The following is a 17,937-nucleotide window of genomic DNA, read 5'->3' as shown; positions in this document are numbered from 1 at the left end:
AAAGTAAGATAAATCCAGATATTAGTGAACAAAATACATCAAGCAACCAATGACATTGTTATCCTTTCATACATCATCAAAATACCCTGGATCCGCGATTACTCATTCAGTGTACCTATTAAAGAAATCAACAAAGAGGGAAAAATATTTAAGATGTCGGTACCCAATCCAGATTGTGACGTGTTATTGACCAAAGATCATATGCTCACCATATTGATTAATTCTACTTTGTTTAAAGTTTTAATGAACGTAATATTAGAATTGCAGTGTCTTTGGGATGCACTCCATGATTATTGCTCTTAATACTCCAAGATGCAACTCCTGCAAATCATGTTTGAGTTTAACAATAGTAAGGGGTATCTTAACAAGCCTAGGATCAGAAAGTATGTCAGCAAAGTCAAATGAATTTTTGACCAAAAAACTATCACAACCATGGTTTTCATCTTGGCCAGGATAACACTCTGTATTAGGCACTCAGTGATGCAAGATAAAATATCAGCCTCTTCATTTTAAGAGCCATTATAAAATTAGAGACTCCATGATATATCAGTAAATCAGCTGCAATTTGCTAATCCTCCTCTTTTGTATTATAGTTTCCTCAAAACAGCCCATGACCTGACACCGAAGCCAGACGGAGATCTGGCCTACAGTGGGAGGTGTAAGCACCGTCATGACCATTGAGTGGCAAAAGGCAGTGGTTCGGCAATATCTAGACCAGGATCTAAGTTTCGTAGATGCCATTGGCTATGGTGGCATAGGGTAGCAGATAGGCAATGGCCAGCAGGAGAGCTAGGAGGAGGGGGGAAAGAAAAAGAGTCACTGCTGGCAGCGGCAATAACCGACAACTTTGGTGATGATGACAGTGATGCAACTGAGATGATGAATGACAGGTTTGCCATGGTTGGGCGGGAGAAGTCAAAGAGGTGAACTAGACAAGAAGAGAAGTAGGATGGCAATGAGAGAGAAGAAATCTGTAATCAATAAAACAGCAATTAATCCTGTTTTAACAAACGGGTTTACATTTACTTATCTTAGTGCTAGTTCATTGTTTGACAAATCTGGTAGCTTTTATATTTAGAAAAACTTTAAATCTTCCATCAAGTCCAAATAAGCTTACATCTTAGTTCATCTATGTATTTGTCACCTACCAAGATGGCTATGACATCGATAGTTAAAAAACCTCGATCGCATCAAATTGGTAATGACAGCAAAGTTCATCATGTATTTAGTATCCTCAATAAGGATTGCTATTATTGCGACTTATCTGATTTTTAGCACTTCTATTTTGTCATTCGCTGCCCTCAAAATATTGCCCCATGTAGTCAAGTTTCACCCTATGACATGAAATCACAGCCTAATACGGAAGGCATGTAATTATAGCTGAGACTTTCCATTGTTTGGATATAACTAACATAGGACTTAACCAGTTAATTTGTGATTATCTTATAGATCAACACATGACCAAGTTTGTGAATAAAATATTTTAATTAGAAGGTAGATCTTTTTGAGCTTTCAACTCTTAATGTCACTTTCAACTCTCTCACCCAATACTCATTTCCCTCGTTCATTTATCAAGGAACTCTCCAATTATTCTTCTCATGATTCCTCTCTGTCTCTTTTCTCACCACCCCTCGCTTCCCTGTTAACAAACGGGCTCTCTATCCCCTTCCTCTATGACCCACAGGCGCTGTCTCCATTTTTACTTCCTACTCTAATTTTTTCTTGTCCTCTTTCTGGGGCCCCCACTTCCCTTCCTCTATGACAAGTAACCATCATATTTCTATTTTCTATTCTTCAATACTGCTGCCTGGTCTTTTTTTAATATTCCAACTGTTAAATCCTTTCTTCTTTCTCTTTATCAGCTAGCTCTATCTTTTCCGTTTTTTCTTTCTTCTGTTTTTCATCCTGCTACTTCCTTTCTTCTTCTTTCTACCTTTTTCTTTCTGTGTTTTTTCCCTTCTCCACTCTTTTCCATCCCACAACTTTTTTCTTCAGCCGAAGCAACAGATAGAGTAGTTGGCAATGGTGGTAATTACTCCTATGAAAAATTCTAAGACAACTAATAAATCTCATATCCCCAACGCCAGATCCTTTCCCTCTCATGTAATGAAGTAAAACACAGAACTGTCAATCCTTAAGATTATTCTGCAATTGAATCAGTGCTTTTACTTGGTCACCATATTTTAAGGCTGATTTGATTTGATTTGAATTTTTATTTGCTACCTAAAACAAGGCAAAGTTCCTAATAATTTACATACTCATGTAAAAAATCACATCAGAAGACATAAGGGAATGCAATAGAAGACACTCAGCGAGAATAAAATAGGAGTAAGCTTTTGAATAAGAGAAAGAAGTCAACTCATGTATATAGAAACACAGCAGGTAAAAAAAAATAAAAGGTAATTTTCCATCCACCAGCAACATCATTAATGTGAATGATAGATTTTTTACCCCATTTTCATATAAAGGTTTCAATGGAGCTTGGTATATTCTAGCAAGTCCAAAATCAGCAATTTTCACAACTCCATGTTCCTCACCCTCACCCATAACCTGATTCATATCAAAGTTCAACATGAAGAAGAATAAAGGCATCTTTATTTCAAGACATTACATCATTAACTTTGCCAATAATTGTACCAGAATGTTAGATGGCTTGAGGTCACGATGTATAATCCAATTACTGCAACCAAAAAATTCATGGCAATTTTAGTAAGCTTACTAGGAATCATTCCAGTAATATGTGTGCAGTTGCAATGATAGTGCTGAAGCACATCAAGTTGAAAGAGAAATACAAGATACAATAGAAGCACAGAATCTAATTATCAGACATTATCTAAGAATCCTACCTGTGAAGACAATTGAGCCCATTGAGCAGTTGCCAAAGCAGTGACTTCACCGTGTACTGATTAATGGAATGGTTAAGCTTCTCTCTGTGATGTCTGATGATTTCCTACAGTGTATAAGAAATAAAGGAAAAAGGTGTTTTGACACTATAAACAACTAAAATAAGTAGATTACCTGGTAAACCGAAATATGAACATACTATACCATACACTATACAGAGTAATACAGAAATTTCTTTTGCCTGTCAACTAACATCTAACATACTCGAGGTAGTTGGGTACCCCATGCATTGACAAATTACAACCTGAAGCACAACCATGTTATGGCCCAAACAAGAAGCTTAAAATAATATGCTTATCAGTAGCTCAAATAGTCTATCTAGGGCATCAAGCCCACTCTAATATCGTGTTCCTTCTCAGCACCCACTTTTGGACTTTATGTCACTTTCTTTTTCAAATTTAATTAATGCCATGTCATGTCATGCAATCAGCTCTATCAAATTTGTATCACATGCTTTTCTTGTCATTTTTCTGAATCATAATCAAGTAGGAAGAATTTGCTTATACTGTTGAGAGGATTCTTCATACATATATTTTTAGGTATATGCACAGTTTTAAGGAACAACTTCTCCAAAAACCAAATTCACTTGCACATACTGCTGGTTTAGATCACTAAGGTTTGTCTAAGTTCGTTAATATGTAAAAATGAGGCCTTCATTTTGTTAGCAAAGCAAAATTCATGTATTCAAAATTTCAGTCAAGAAAACATAAAAAAACCAATAGAGCCGAAACTGCATGCTTATTAAAAATGGCATGCCGACAACCATTATTTATAAGAATGAACAAGATAAAATCTCACTTCCATGCAAGTGCCGCCAGCTAGAATTTTACTGGTGCTACCAATTTTATTTTAATGACCCTAAAGGCAGTTTTGCACCTATTTTCACCTCACAACATTTATAAAGAGTTAACCTTCAAAGAGTGACTACATGGGAAAGTAGGAGTTGAATTTCCATATTCAGAGGTCTAGATTTGAAAGTTTTCTATTATAATAAAGACCTATGTCTATGCCAAGCTCGTATGTATTTAGACTCTAGGAGGCAAGCAGATACTAGGGCAGTGACACAATAAATGAATTCATATATAACACAGACATATATGTTTAAATGCATGTTACATTGAGAGAAAAGGAAAGAAGTAACTATTTGGTGCTAAAGAAAGAATATTTTTGTCAAGCATATGGAGGTGTCTGACCTCACCTACTAGAAAAGAAGAAAGGATAAAGTAGGGAAGCAAGTTAAGATTCTCTATATCTAGCAAAATGTCTATCCTTCTGTATAGGTTGATGGAGAATATCTCTTTTGAAGGAATAGATACATCCACATGAGTTTATTTGTTTCAATAGAAAAACATGCATCTCCTGGTCATATTCCCAAATAAATTGCTTGACCTGTCTTTACCATCATAATACATCTTCCAATTACATAAATCCTAGATTACAAAATTAGTGCATACATAACATGTTCAAAGAGCGGTGAATTGTATAAGGTACTTCCCAAAAGGTCTCTAATATACTTACATACAAGTCATGCTCAGCATAGTCAAATGCTAGATAGAGTGACATATCAGCATGGTTGATGTGTACATTCACTAGTTTAACAACATTCTCGTGAGAAATTTCCCGCAATAGCTGCATCAACAGCAAGATACCATTAAAAAAAAATTAAAGCAGGAGAAGTACAGCATATGATATCATGTTTAAATATCTTCATAGATACATATTCAACAACATGTGAGCAAACTAATGCATAAAAACAGACAAAATGCAACACCCACACAGGAAATAATGCATAAGAGAAACAAAGAATCCTTCATCTGATGGATAAAGGTGTCAAAACTTATATGACATTCTTCGGACTGACAACCCTCTCTCTACCTATAATCAAATATTAGTACATTGTCCATAACCTGCATTTTGCATCTTTCAGGCTTTATAATCACAGGTCCCTTCTTAAAATTAGTTGAAGCAAAATTTCTAGATGAACATAGATCTCGATTAGGTCAAATCCATTTTTGGATACTACTCCCATCTCCAACTTCAAAAATTCAATCTTTCAAAGCTATCATATCACTTGGTCATAAATTATAGGAAAACCCAAAGCAAAACTATCCACTGGACTATAGGTTGATCCCAATAGAGTAGAACCTTTCCTTGGTACTCCAGTTAGCAAAGTGCCGTAAAATCTTCCGTTAGCTCAAATGACAACCAATCATTCCCTTAGTTCACTTCCGCATCATACTATTGCATCCTCCATTTTTATTCAGTGAATGCAGCTCGTACCAAATATGGTGCGATTCACATCCAAAGTGAATCGCATCTCTCTCAATGATTTATACATATAAAAATAAACAGAAAATGTAAATAGTCATGTCCAGATCAAATCTATGTACCAAAAGTCACAACATTTTAGCAGCAATCCATAAAAGGAAAGGCAGCTTCCACGATAATTGGCAAGAATTGATGATTTCCTCTTATAACAGAACATTGGACCATGGAAAAGAATTGGTTTTTCCGACGTCCTTGGTGCCCATTAACAGTTCAGTCCTTGGTCCAGAATCCATCAGCATCAGGTGTTGAAATATCACCAGACCGAAAAAATAAGAAGAACCAACAAAAATAGAGATTTTATAAGGGTTTACCATCAAATTGAGATGACTTAGAGGAAAGGGATGCGGAGAACTGCAGAGAAGATACCATGATCTCGCGAATGGCCGTGCGAGAGACGCCATCGCCCTCTTTGGACTGCTTAAACTTCTTGATGGCGATGCACTTACGGAGCTTGGTCCGGGCCAGGAACACGAGCCCGTACGTCCCCTCCCCAATTTTCCCCACCAGATCGTACCGCTGGAGCCACGCAGGCCGGCCGCCGCCGCCCGGCCCGTCGTCCATCTCCGGCGAGCCCCCGGCCTCACTCGCCTCCGTCATCTCTCGGCCGCGCCCTTCTTCCCCGCTTTCCCTTCATTTCCCCTTCTGTGGTGGCGTCTTCGTCAATGTTTTCCGCTTTCCAGCCTATGATTTTTCCTTTCAACCCCCTCGCATCGCAGTTATACCATGGTGGGATTTAACACTTGGACTCTGCAACGTCTGCCACATCATGCATGCAGAATCTGCCGACTTCACTTCATATAAAAATATGGCGGTCAAATTACTTTGTTTCTGTTATAGCTCAAAGTTTGTATATTTAGATCTTTTTATTTAATGAATAAATCTTATTAATTTTTGAAAAAGAAAGGGGAAATTACTTTGTTTCTGTTATAGCTCAAAGTTTGTATATTTAGATCTTTTTATTCAATGAATAAATCTTATTAATTTTTGAAAAAAGAAAGGGGGAATGTTTGAAATATATCTGTTAAAGGAAAATGAAGGATAATAAGAGATTGAAGATTGCCACCTTTAAAGGTAAGCCAGCTACATACTTTGCTCAAAATAAGAAAGCATATTGCTATTTTTGGTTATTTCTATTATCAATAATAATAGAGCAGGAAAAGCAAATTTAATTTTGCTCGATTATATGATAGGATATTTTTTATTATTTCTTTTATCAATAATGATAGGGCAGGAAGAGTAAGCTTAAAGTTTTACCACTATGTCCTTTATTTAATGAACGATTTTTACTTATTTTTCAAAAAATAAAAGAGAGGAAATAATTGAAATATTACTTGGATGAAACATGATAACTAAAAGAAGAGAGAGAATTACTATCCATAAAGATATTCCTAGATACATATTTTGTGTAGAAAATATTTTTGGGAGAAAGAGAGAGAACCCATCTATTCTATAATAATTATCCAGATCCATACTTTAAGAATGCATCGACTAAGAATTAAGTTAAGAATATTTAGATAGAATAGGGTCATGACTATTAAGTGGAAGCTCCAATTCACACCAAAAAAAGAAATATTGGACAATTTATCTAGTATTTAATGAAAATTCAATGATATAGCTACAACACTAGAATTTGACTTCAATTTTCATCCTTCTGAAAATATGCCTATACAATTATTCTTTTCTATCACAAAGTACTGCTCCATATTTGTTAAAATCCACGACCAGAAGTGCATGACCAACCCCTCCATACCACCTTTTATATATAGTGCATATTTCAGGTATAATACAAATAAATTTTATACATGAAACCTACAGTATATCAATCTTTCCCTTACCCCACCTCACTACTTCTATCTTCCTCGCCTTTTTTCTAGACTTGAAATTAGTAACTATAGTGGCTATGGTATGAAAGATCACTAATTTTTCAAAGGAGAAATCAATGACTATGATAACTATTGAGACTCTCACTCTTAAGCCAGAAAGTGAAATTTTCAACTTGCCTCCCATAAATATCTAAAAAAATGAGTTAAATATTGACCCTAGAAGATAAGTAGAATCACCAAGGCTAGGACTTTAGATATCTTATAATGGATTTCAACATTCTTTCTTTAGTAAAGGTGCCTAACAACCAATACTGATACACAAAGACATGCACATGACACATGTGACACATGCATGTGTGTGCTCATCAAAACTTATCTAGTCAGCTTCATGAAATTGAGGATTGCACAAGCTTGGCTTGCAGGTAATTTCAAGATTGAAAACTTACATTTCATACAAGCTTCGTGAAGTATAGTTAACTAGTTTTAAACCTAGAGAGACTTGCAAACTAGTTCAAAACAAATCAGTTTGTAAGATTCAAACAAATATACAAAGATTAGAGCTTTGATGATTTTGTATGACCAGTTATTTAAGCATTTCTATTTCATTAAGTTTTAATCTCATATTAAATAAGCTTAAAATAAATTTCCTACAACTCCAAGCAAACTCACGTGCATGAGAAATGCAAATCATGAATTACGAATTGGAACGCAAATCAAGTGAATCAACAATCTAACTATATGATAGGGCTTATAATTGATTCGAACACAAAGCATTTGCAAGCAGCTTCAATCAACTACAAACTTTGTCCACTTGTGACAAACCAAACTTAACATGCCCAAATTTAATAAATGGCTTGAAGTTGGGAAGCCTATTTGACAATTTCAAAAGCAATGAGGTATTTGGTTTTTCTTTTTTTTTTTTTATTTTTTTTATATTGGCGTTTCATTACAAACTGCGTGCGAGTACGTTCAGAATAATTATAAAGCAAAATACGCTCCACTAGCATCAGACGTCCCTCATTCTTTGTATCTTTTACTTTTCCACGATTTGGCAGGTTGCACTATGTTAAAGTTATATGAAAGGAGCAGCCATTTTTACTTTTTTTTTTTTTTTTTTTTTTTTTTTTTTTTTTTTTTTTTTTTTTTTTTAACACGCTCCAGCGCAGCCGGCGCTCGCTAAACCCCTCCATAGGACTGCCGAGAGAGCCCTCCTCTCCTCAACCTAAAACCTCGCTCTGTCTCGCTGCGCGGCCATGGCGGCGAGGTTACTGATCCCAAGAGCAGCGAAAACCCTATCCCTTCTCCACCATCCTCCCTCCGCTGCGTTCGGCTCGATCCTCTCCGCGGCCAAGATATCCCAATGCCTCCGTGGCCTCCACTCTCTTGCTTCCCAGCGTCTCCAGCCCCGCGGCCGCGGCGGAACACGGCCGGCCCTTTCCCGGTCCATGGTCGCTGGCACTGTCCCCAGGCCCAACCTTGAAGAAGCCGTCTCCTCCGCGCTCGACGTCGATACCAGGGTTCCGGCTACCGTGATCACTGGTTTCCTTGGTGCCGGAAAGGTCAACTTTTTATTTAAATCTCTTTATGTTATAAATTTTTTAAGTCCAGGTGGTTTCTTTCAATAATTCCTATCTACTGGGATTTCATTTCAAAATTCTCTTAACCGGTAAAAAGAGAAAAAATGATTCAATTTTGATATATTTATCGAATTGCACCATGATGTAGTTTGGCATGATGTAAGAATTCATGATTCGCAATGTCACTCTTCAGGTTTAGTTGATGAATCTAGTTATGGGCATATCACAGCCTGAGTAAAATGATAAACCGAATTTAGTAAGGGATCGAGAAAGTCCCAAGTAATCAAGACAAAAATATGATTTTTCCTCCCCTCTAGGTGAAAAGTTGTCAATTGATTTTTTCTTCTCCAGATGAAAAGTTATGTCATAGTCATGCTGCCAGTAGTCTTTCCATTAACGTTCTACTCAGTGATAGACGTTTTTTTTCTAATTTTCTTTTGATGCAAAAGATGGGGCAAGCCCATAGATCTATTCAAGTGATCGACGATTGTTAGGGGAACACTTAGTATCCGTTTGAATGCTGGAAGATAGAGGGAAGTCTTCCATTTGTTTTGATTAAGCTATTTGTATTATTTTCCCATTAAATATCTTCGCATTTCAAATGATGGTTATCAGTATGACAAGCTCAATGGAGGTAGTCAAGGGAAGTATGCATCTAAATATGAAAAAGCTTGATGGTCCTAAATGAGGAAACTGCTACTAGCTTTACTGTCCACGTTTTTTTTTTCAAAAAAAATTCTTGAAATGGGCTCTTGGTAATATTCTGCAAACATAGAATGAGTGACAACATATCGCCCAGACGCAAAGTTCTATAAAAAGAGGTCCTTGGCAGTAATTTGTGAACACGGTGATAACCGAATTGCTATTTTATATTCTTTTGGCACTTAAGAGCTTCATATTGAGAACGATCACCAGGGAGTAAAACTTTGTATTATAGAACGGCATGTTAATCACACCTATCATTCATATTCTTAAAAACAACCGTATAATAAAGTAATCATGTTGTTTTGGAAATTCGAATTTATGGTGACCATTGGAAGTTCTGCATTACAAGACACCATGGAACCCCCCTTATTAGCTGGGAAAAATGGATATGCACATTTGACATGGTCCCCTCTACATCACTATCCAACCTTATTCACCTCTATTTCTGTTCTAAGATTTTGGGTCAGTTATTTTTTTTTGTACTTTGGATGCACAATATAATATTTAAAGAACAAAATTATAACCATTAGTAATATTTTTAGCACATGGCATATTATGCCGCATTATGATTGCTCTTTTTCTTCATATTCATTATCATATTTCACAAGTACATTAAGAGACAAGGATCTTGATGTTAAGATATGATTGGTTGGCTATATGCTCTACAAATGCACACACCTTGAGCATATTCTTTCTGCACTTTTAGGTAAATTTAAGACTTTTTATTGTCTCTCTGCTCTTTGTGTCTATCTTGGTCCTTGTCCTGCAGACATCATCTCCATCTATAGAAGGTCAGGTTTAGTTCTAGTAGCTTGTTAACTCAAATATGGCAAAGAAAATTTTCATGAACCTTCATCTTGCTAGATGTTACTCTTGTGAATATTGTTGCTTTAACATTTTTATCTGCGCTTATGCTCTTCACATAGCTAAAATGGATCTGTTAATTTTTGTCAATGTGGATGCCTTCTATGCAGACAACTCTCTTGAATCACATTTTAACTGCGCAACATGGTAAGAGGATTGCAGTCATCGAGAATGAGGTAGTGGAGGTTTCCGTCATTGATTTCAGTTTACATTTCCTATATCTGGCTGCGTCTGCTACTTCATGATCCTTTACTCATTTATCTGCTTTCCATCACCTTGAAGAATAACTATTTATACAGTGAATGACATGAAATTTGTTGAATCAAGAGTAGACAGTAAGCGTCTTTATTATGGTCGTTTCATTCTGTCCCCGCTTATGAAAGGTCTCCTTGGCGGAACTGCAGTACTTTGCTATGATTAAGTCTTCTGGCTTTTCTCATGCAAACGAAGCACTGAAGATTCAGATTTTTGTTCTTAGTTGATGCATTTCGGTGCTCCATGGCTATAAATCTTCAATGAAAGAAACCATTGCATGAGCTGAAATGATGGCCTTCAATGAAAAAGCTGCAGCACCATCCTTGGTGGATCTAAATGCCACTTATCGAGTTTTGTATCCTAAGTCTGCCATTACTACTTTAGTCAAAGTTCTTTCATGTTTTGGGCCTTTTAACTGTCAAATCTTTTCTTTCTCATTGCATAGTTTCACTGCATAATCTTCCATGGAGTCTTCTACGTCCTCAACTCCTCATCTATGTTAAGCCTCATATTATTAGTTCATTGTCTACCATAATGATCTAAAATTGTCTACATCATGTACATATGCGTACAACTCTATTTGGTTCCATTCATAGTCAAACTTGTGTTACATTTATTAGCATATGCTGATATACACAAATATTTTTTTAAGGTCCACTACTTCTAAAGTGTACCTTTCCTTCAATTAAGGCTTTATTGTCGCCCTTCATAGTTAATGCTATTCCTTTAATCAATATGTATTTTTTTTACATATTACTCTTTTTTCCTCTTCTGTTCTCCTTTTCACGTATTGCATCTACTTCAATATCGTGGAGACATCTTACTAGCTTTGTAAGTTTTAGTTTTTCGGCATTTAGTGCAAGTATAAACTTATTTTATATTTTTGCTCAATGATTTGTACAATCTCCCATTATTCATTCCTTCTCTTGTAATCATGCTGTAATCATTTGGTTGTAAACCTATGGAATGGAATCCTTGTAAAGGATGCCAGGCTGCTGAGCTAGTTTTCAATCAAATCGTCAGTACGTGGAGGCATTGCATTTTACTGAAACAATAATTGCCACACTGCCTTAACTATAATTTGACAATCAGCATCCACATTTCCATCTTTGTGTTGGATGTATACTTGATCTATTTTCTAAAGCATATAACTCTTTGTTAAATGTCAAATCTTAGTTAATGTTATAGTTGTGTTCAATTACACAAGACTAAACTGTTATAATATTTCTCAACTATTGAATTTAGCTATGAAGGCCCTACTTGTTTTGTGAATCACTTGGAACAAACTGCAATGAAATCCATATCCAGTTTTATTGTACCAAACAGCCTTTTTGGCAGTGGGGTAAAGGAGGTTATGGGAAGGGTAAAAGTGGGATTTAGCAATGCTGATAGGTTACTCTGTAGTCACTAATGTCTCTTAACCTGGATAAACTATCCGGTCAAAAGGGTTGCATAGTCTGAGTTATCTCTATTTTTTTCCCAGATTTATTGAACTTATTCCACAAATTTGGATAAAACTATTCAAGAACCAAACAGGTCCTAAAAGAACGTTCAGATTTGAACTATTAGAGATACCTTCTGAAACAGTGTTATAGCTTTTGTTCTTAACATGTTGTACCCAAGCCTTCTCTTTACTTGGATTATTTACCAAAAGAGAGAAAAGTATAACACCATTTTGGAATTGGATAATAAGGCTTGTAACATAGGGTCCAGACCCTGTACTAGTGTCCAACTGGTACATTCTGTATTGAATGTCAGTATAGTACATCCCATGGTACCGACACTTGATTCTGGGGGTGTAATGAGTCCTGGTGCCCGATTGGTAGGTATGGTACACCTCGTACCATGCAATATGGTCTGAAACTGCAAACCTTGGTTAGGATCTAATACCAAGTTTAGAAGATGGTTTTAAGACATTTGCTAGTTTCTTCTCTTCTCATGGACAAATTTTTATCCTACCGTGCTTGTTGAAATTATGGGGTTTAAGCTTGTCATTTGGGTTATGCTTAGGAACTAGGATAACCAAATGATGTGCAGAACTTTGTATTCTTAATATGTTGCTTAGCTGTGAAACAGCTGTCTCTGGGAAAAATTGTAGAAATTAATTTAACAAACCACAGCCAAGAATAATTGGAATTGAAAGCTGCATTCCGTGCTATTTAACTTGTGGTGTTGAAGGGCACTAGATAAATATGCAAGGGGACTTTTTGCATCCCACAAATTGGAGTCCTACAAGCGACTCACACTAGGGCCTTTTGCACTATTTGGCTACCTACAAGTCCCTTGGTTTGCAGCATCTGGAGTTGCAAATTGGATTCATTTGCTGCAATTCAAATCTGGCAATGGTGTTTGGAATCAGCTTTGCTGCAGGAGCTCAGTTATAGGCTATTACTTGTTGGGTAGATGGGAATTAACTTTCACCCATCCCACCACACAATGAAATTCCATCAACCCAACCATGTGAGCCTCAATACTATGCTCTCTGAGCCCATGATCTTATTGCCTTAAAGCATTGGCTTGCAACTTCAACTACAACTGTAAATGTAGGTTGTTAAAACCAAAATGACAAACTGTAACTTGGAATCTGCCTTTCTAAATGCAATGCAAGTGGAACTGCAGGCAACCAAAATTGCCATCTTTGGAAATGTTTCATCTTGATTGTACATTTAGAAAAGTTTTTCTCTTCTTTTTGATACTTTGTTGAAAAGGAGATTTCTTTTCTTTTCTTTCTTTTTTTTTGGGGGGTGAGGAGGTGGTTAGGGAAGGATGCTCTTTTAGGAATCAATTCATAGTTGCATGCACATATTTACATAAAGTCTTTTCTTTCTTGGCAGTTTGGGGAGGTGGATATTGATGGTTTGCTGGTTGCAAGCCATTCTTCTGTCTCGGAGGATATAGTGATGGTTAACAATGGCTGCCTTTGTTGCACTGTAAGAGGGGACCTAGTTAAAATGCTTTTGGAGTTGGCTGGGAGGAAGCGTGACAAGATTGATCATATTGTTATTGAAACAACAGGTAGAGATGTTTTACAACAAAATATTAAGCTTAATGGTCCAAGAACAGTCTTGGCTGGTATCATTAGATATCTTATTGCGGCCGCATTACTGTCTAGAACTCTATATAGAATTATTCTAGTGCTTGATTAACAATGATTTTATTTAGAACTTATATTTCTTGATTTTTTTTTAATAAGATCACTCGTGTATATCTGTTAGTTGGTGCCGAATGCATGCTAATCTTGAAATAAATGATGAGCCGCCCTCGCTGCACCTACTTAATTTGCTGCACTTGCTTTTGTCGATAACAAGTTCACTATGGCTATATAGGCACATTTCTTGCTCATATCTTCCCACTTATTCCTTTTGGCTTTTGAAAATGTGGTTAAGAAACTTTTGCCGTGGACATGTAGTTTGAGGTGAGGACGCTTGGGAGAAGCTTCTCGTCTGTTGGTACATTTTTTTGATTCATATGCATGCTAACCTATCATATGTAGTAGCTAGCGGTAACACATATGTCCTAAAGCAAGTTTTATGCTACTATACCTTGCATGCGTTATGGTATTTTTCTGATACTGCGATAACATCCAAACTGATAGTTGTGTAAGACTATAAATGAGATGATAAAGATGCTTGATTTTGTTTTAAGATCCTCTCTAATAGTAACCACTCAGAATGCATAAAATTTGGATAATCAACATACATGGCGTACTAATCATTGTTTTTTTTCTTTTTGTGGCAAGACATGCTTCTCATTTCGAGATAACTTTAAAAAGATCAGATTCCTGTAACCAGATACTGCCATTGTAATTGCTTGTCACTTATTAAGATTTTTTTAATAAAAAAATTGCAAAGACATCTTTTTTTATGTGAAGTTAGACCTCTGGAATTATTAAGCAATGCTTAACTGCTAAGCCATGGATACCTGTTAGTGTGATGATTCTCATAATTCCTGAGATTTCTGTTTGCAGGTCTTGCAAAGCCTTCTCCTGTCATTGAGACATTCTATTCAGATGAATTGGTTGCACGTTATGTGAAGCTCGATGGTGTTGTTACTTTGGTAGACTGTAAGCACGCCATGCAACATTTGAATGAAAAGAAACCAAGGTGGGTGGTTAATGAGGCTGTCGAGCAAATTGCATATGCAGACCGTATCATATTAAACAAGGCAAGCATAAATCAGCTGATTAGTTTATCTGGTCGGATCTTTTTAGAGCTCATGCAGTTATATGATTTCGCCACCTTCGATTGTTTTCTCAGATAGATTTGGTCAATGAGGATGAATTGGAAGCATTAACTAAGAGAATAAAGGTAAAATTTATTTACAAACAAAGTTTGCTCTAGGTAGCCATCGTGTCTACTACATTTATTCTATATTTATTAATTGTTGCAGCTTATAAATGGGATGGCACAAATAAAACAAGCCAAATTTGGAGCTGTGGACATGGATTTTGTTTTAGGATTGGGTGGATACGATTTAGACAGGTACTCCTTTAATTTTATTTTTTTGGTTTCCAAAGTTGCATCTGCACTTGAGGTTAATTAGTAGTTTTTCATAATATTCGAATATAGCATGCCACTCATTGAGTCGTTAAGCATATATATTATAATTTTCTTTAACTACTAGATTTCCTGTCTTTGCAGAATTGAGTCTGAAGTTCTGGTGGATGCAGCACAAGACACAAATCACCAGTGTGAAGATAGCCATGGTATTTCGTTACACACATATACGTACATGCATATACACATATATTTATATATTTAAAATTTGGTCAGTGATATGCAGTTAATTGATATTTATTACTTTCATTGTAAAGTACAACATTCTAGCATATGAGTTGTAACCTGAGCAATTAATTCATGTGAAAAGTGCTTATGAATGATGTTTTAAATGCCCACTGGTCATTATCTTGTGATAAATGCAGAACCATACACGTGTTAAGTGGTTTTAGTGATAACTCGGTCCGTTGCATGTCCTCAAGTTCTCTGTGAATGGATTGTGTAATGACCAAAATGATTTGTTGGTGCCCCAAGTTATGACATTATCTTCCTCTTCCCTTCTATCATGTCACCAGACATGCTAAACATGTCAGCCATTTCTCATGTACTTCTCAGTATATGAGGTTGTAATGTTGTATCCATGCTTTGCTACAGGACATGTTGGGCCTCCCTGTCTGATAACGATACTCTCTGTATGTATTGTTAAACAGATCATCTACTTGATAGCATACTTTGAATTCTAGAAGTTAGAATACGTGCTGAACAAACTCTGCGTGCTACAATTAATTTGAAATGTAAAATATATACTCTAGATATCTCATAATAAGCTGTTCCATTTGAGCATAACTATCGAAAGCAAGGAACCATGCGATGGTGGATTTTAAGATACTCATGGATGATCAATCATGCCATTTGTATGCTTGAACAACTATGTGACACGATCTGCAGCACAAGATAAAACTTGATCTTAAAAGTCTTTAATTTTGTCTTCAAAATTGCTCAGGAGGAATAGTTTGCTTGTGTTATTGTTCAACATCATTTAATTGAAAAGAAAAATACTTTCATTCTGTTGCCTGTGCTTAGTGGGCTTGTTTATATGCATGCGCCTGTCAAGTAATTTTTGTTATCTTCTTTTCATCATTGCAGAACATCATGGAGGACATCATCATGGTCATAAACATGATTCTGCTGTGTCAAGCGTTAGTATAGTTTCTGAAGGAACCCTGGATCTTGATGAGGTACCTTATAAGTTTTATTTATTTATTTATGTTCCTACAAAATGGGGGTGAAGCTGGATTACATATTTGCATCTGCCTGTATAAGCAGAGAGAAGATCTGAATGAACAACATCATCCCACGTGAAAACAACATTCTATAAGTTTTTCTTTGAGCATGCTGCCTAATTCATAGAGTCTGAAGTAATTCTAGGATTTTTCTCCCAAAACATGCTGGTGAAACTTGCATTTGCTTATTGGTTCCTGTTGCTTTCCATGATCATTATTTTGTTAAATTCTTGCCAAATTATGGAAAGTTTTGCTTTTGTTCTTGGAACTGGAACCTGAATTTATGACTATCATTGCACCTATCAGTCCTTACTCTTTTGCCTTAAAATTCTATCTTAATATCCAGGTTAATGATTGGCTTGAGAGACTTGTTGATGAGAAAGGTGAAGATTTGTACAGAATGAAGGGTGTAATATCTGTGAATGATTCTACTGGGCGTTATGTATTTCAGGTTAGTTTGTCTGCCAATCGTTCTCCGCAACTTGTAGTTCCGAAGTGGGACTACTGTATCAGAAAATCTTTAGGAAATACTGAACTTTTATGTGAAACTTGAGTGAAGAAATGCTAGCTGCATGTTCATTAGCCATCATATTTATCCAATATCATCTTATTTGTGGCACTAATTTTTTGTTCCTCTCTCTCTCTCTCCCTTTCTCTCTCTAGGGGGTGCATTCCATGTTGGAAGGGTGCCCTGCTAAGCCTTGGGGGCCTGATGAACAAAGGATCAACAAGCTTGTATTTATTGGGAGGAACTTGAATGAAGCTGTCTTGAGAAAGGCTTTCAAGGGTTGCTTAGTGTGAATATATACCTTCAAAGAACCGAGTATATAGAAAATTCTGCAAATTTCAGTAGTTAGAGCTATCTGACATATGACTTAGATGTCTGAGAATTTCAGCAGTTAGAGATTTCTGACATATGACTTAGATGGCAAGTGTTCGAAGACTTGGTCAAAATCTCCACTTCCGAACTTCTAGAAAATGTTTGCTTAAACTTGACGAGGAGGACAACTAGCAAACGTGTATCATTCAAGTATTATATACAAGATTATGCGAAAAAGAATTCAAGAAATGGTCACAGGTGTGAATTTAAGTATTAATTGAGGATCACTTCAGTTGAATGGTAGTTTTTGCTCTTGGGCTGGGAGCAATGGTTTGTAATGACATTTGTGGTATTATAATATCCAACATTTGTTAATATGTTGTTTCAAGTAGGAAGAGGTTCAAATTTTACTCCATATTTAATATGACAATTTACAGTATTATGGTCATTTTTAAATCTTAGAACTCATTTGGTTTGCCAAATTTTTTTTTATCTCACTAGAATATTTTTTCAGAAAAGCTAATGTCTAGGTATATAATATCTGGAAAAATAATTTTTGCATATTTGGTTAACTATGAGATAGTAGCATTGGAAACACATTCTTCAAAGTGATTTATATTTGGTTAAGCATGTACTTTCACAAAAAAAGTTGGATAAAATATCTGTGATACTCTTAATAGCTATTTTTAAATATTTTTAAATATCAAAATATTTAAAAATATTTTTTTAATATTAAAAAATAGCGATTAAAAATATTTATTGGGTTGAATTTTTAGAGTTCTAACAATTTTTACTAGTTAGGCAGCTTCTTTATGTTGTAATAATTTTAATATATTAATATAAAAATATATTAATAACTATTAAAAATTATCATAGTATAAA

At 35.8% G+C, this 17,937-nt stretch overlaps 2 protein-coding genes across 3 annotated transcripts in view; one reads left to right on the top strand and one right to left on the bottom strand.

Moving 5' to 3' along the window:
• LOC120107158 (cyclin-dependent kinase E-1-like) overlaps positions 1–5,942 on the bottom strand; it is a 38,905-nt gene extending 32,963 nt beyond the window's left edge. Inside the window, 5 exon segments of the mRNA XM_039120334.1 lie at positions 2,452–2,550; positions 2,638–2,680; positions 2,847–2,950; positions 4,423–4,533; positions 5,599–5,942. Of these exon segments, the coding sequence (XP_038976262.1) occupies positions 2,452–2,550; positions 2,638–2,680; positions 2,847–2,950; positions 4,423–4,533; positions 5,599–5,829 (588 nt within the window). The 5' untranslated portion in view covers positions 5,830–5,942.
• Positions 5,943–8,223: 2,281 nt separating this feature from the next.
• LOC120107156 (P-loop guanosine triphosphatase YjiA-like) lies at positions 8,224–17,430 on the top strand. 2 transcript variants are annotated; one of them, XM_039120332.1, is made up of 10 exons: positions 8,224–8,614; positions 10,312–10,377; positions 13,291–13,471; positions 14,424–14,620; positions 14,713–14,763; positions 14,876–14,937; positions 15,097–15,161; positions 16,099–16,190; positions 16,582–16,686; positions 16,899–17,430. In XM_039120332.1, exons 1-10 carry the CDS (start codon positions 8,309–8,311, stop codon positions 17,034–17,036), a joined length of 1,263 nt encoding a protein of 420 aa, XP_038976260.1. In that variant the 5' UTR covers positions 8,224–8,308; the 3' UTR covers positions 17,037–17,430. The 2 variants fall into 2 exon arrangements, with proteins under 2 accessions (XP_038976260.1, XP_038976258.1); XM_039120330.1 differs by having other exon boundaries at positions 14,846–14,937.
• The last annotated feature ends 507 nt before the right edge of the window (positions 17,431–17,937 follow it).

The sequence above is a fragment of the Phoenix dactylifera genome, unplaced genomic scaffold (genome assembly GCF_009389715.1).
Source record: "Phoenix dactylifera cultivar Barhee BC4 unplaced genomic scaffold, palm_55x_up_171113_PBpolish2nd_filt_p 000778F, whole genome shotgun sequence".
Taxonomy (NCBI): Eukaryota; Viridiplantae; Streptophyta; class Magnoliopsida; order Arecales; family Arecaceae; genus Phoenix; species Phoenix dactylifera.
This window is presented reverse-complemented; position numbering and strand designations above follow the sequence as displayed.

Bases quoted from the DNA above. Each gene is read 5' to 3' on its own strand.
- LOC120107156 (XM_039120330.1), top strand. From the start codon at position 8,309: ATGGCGGCGAGGTTACTGATCCCAAGAGCAGCGAAAACCCTATCCCTT. The intron at 14,938-15,096 runs GTACTCCTTTAA...CTGTCTTTGCAG, and splicing joins GGTGGATACGATTTAGACAG to AATTGAGTCTGAAGTTCTGG. The intron at 16,191-16,581 runs GTACCTTATAAG...CTTAATATCCAG, and splicing joins GAACCCTGGATCTTGATGAG to GTTAATGATTGGCTTGAGAG.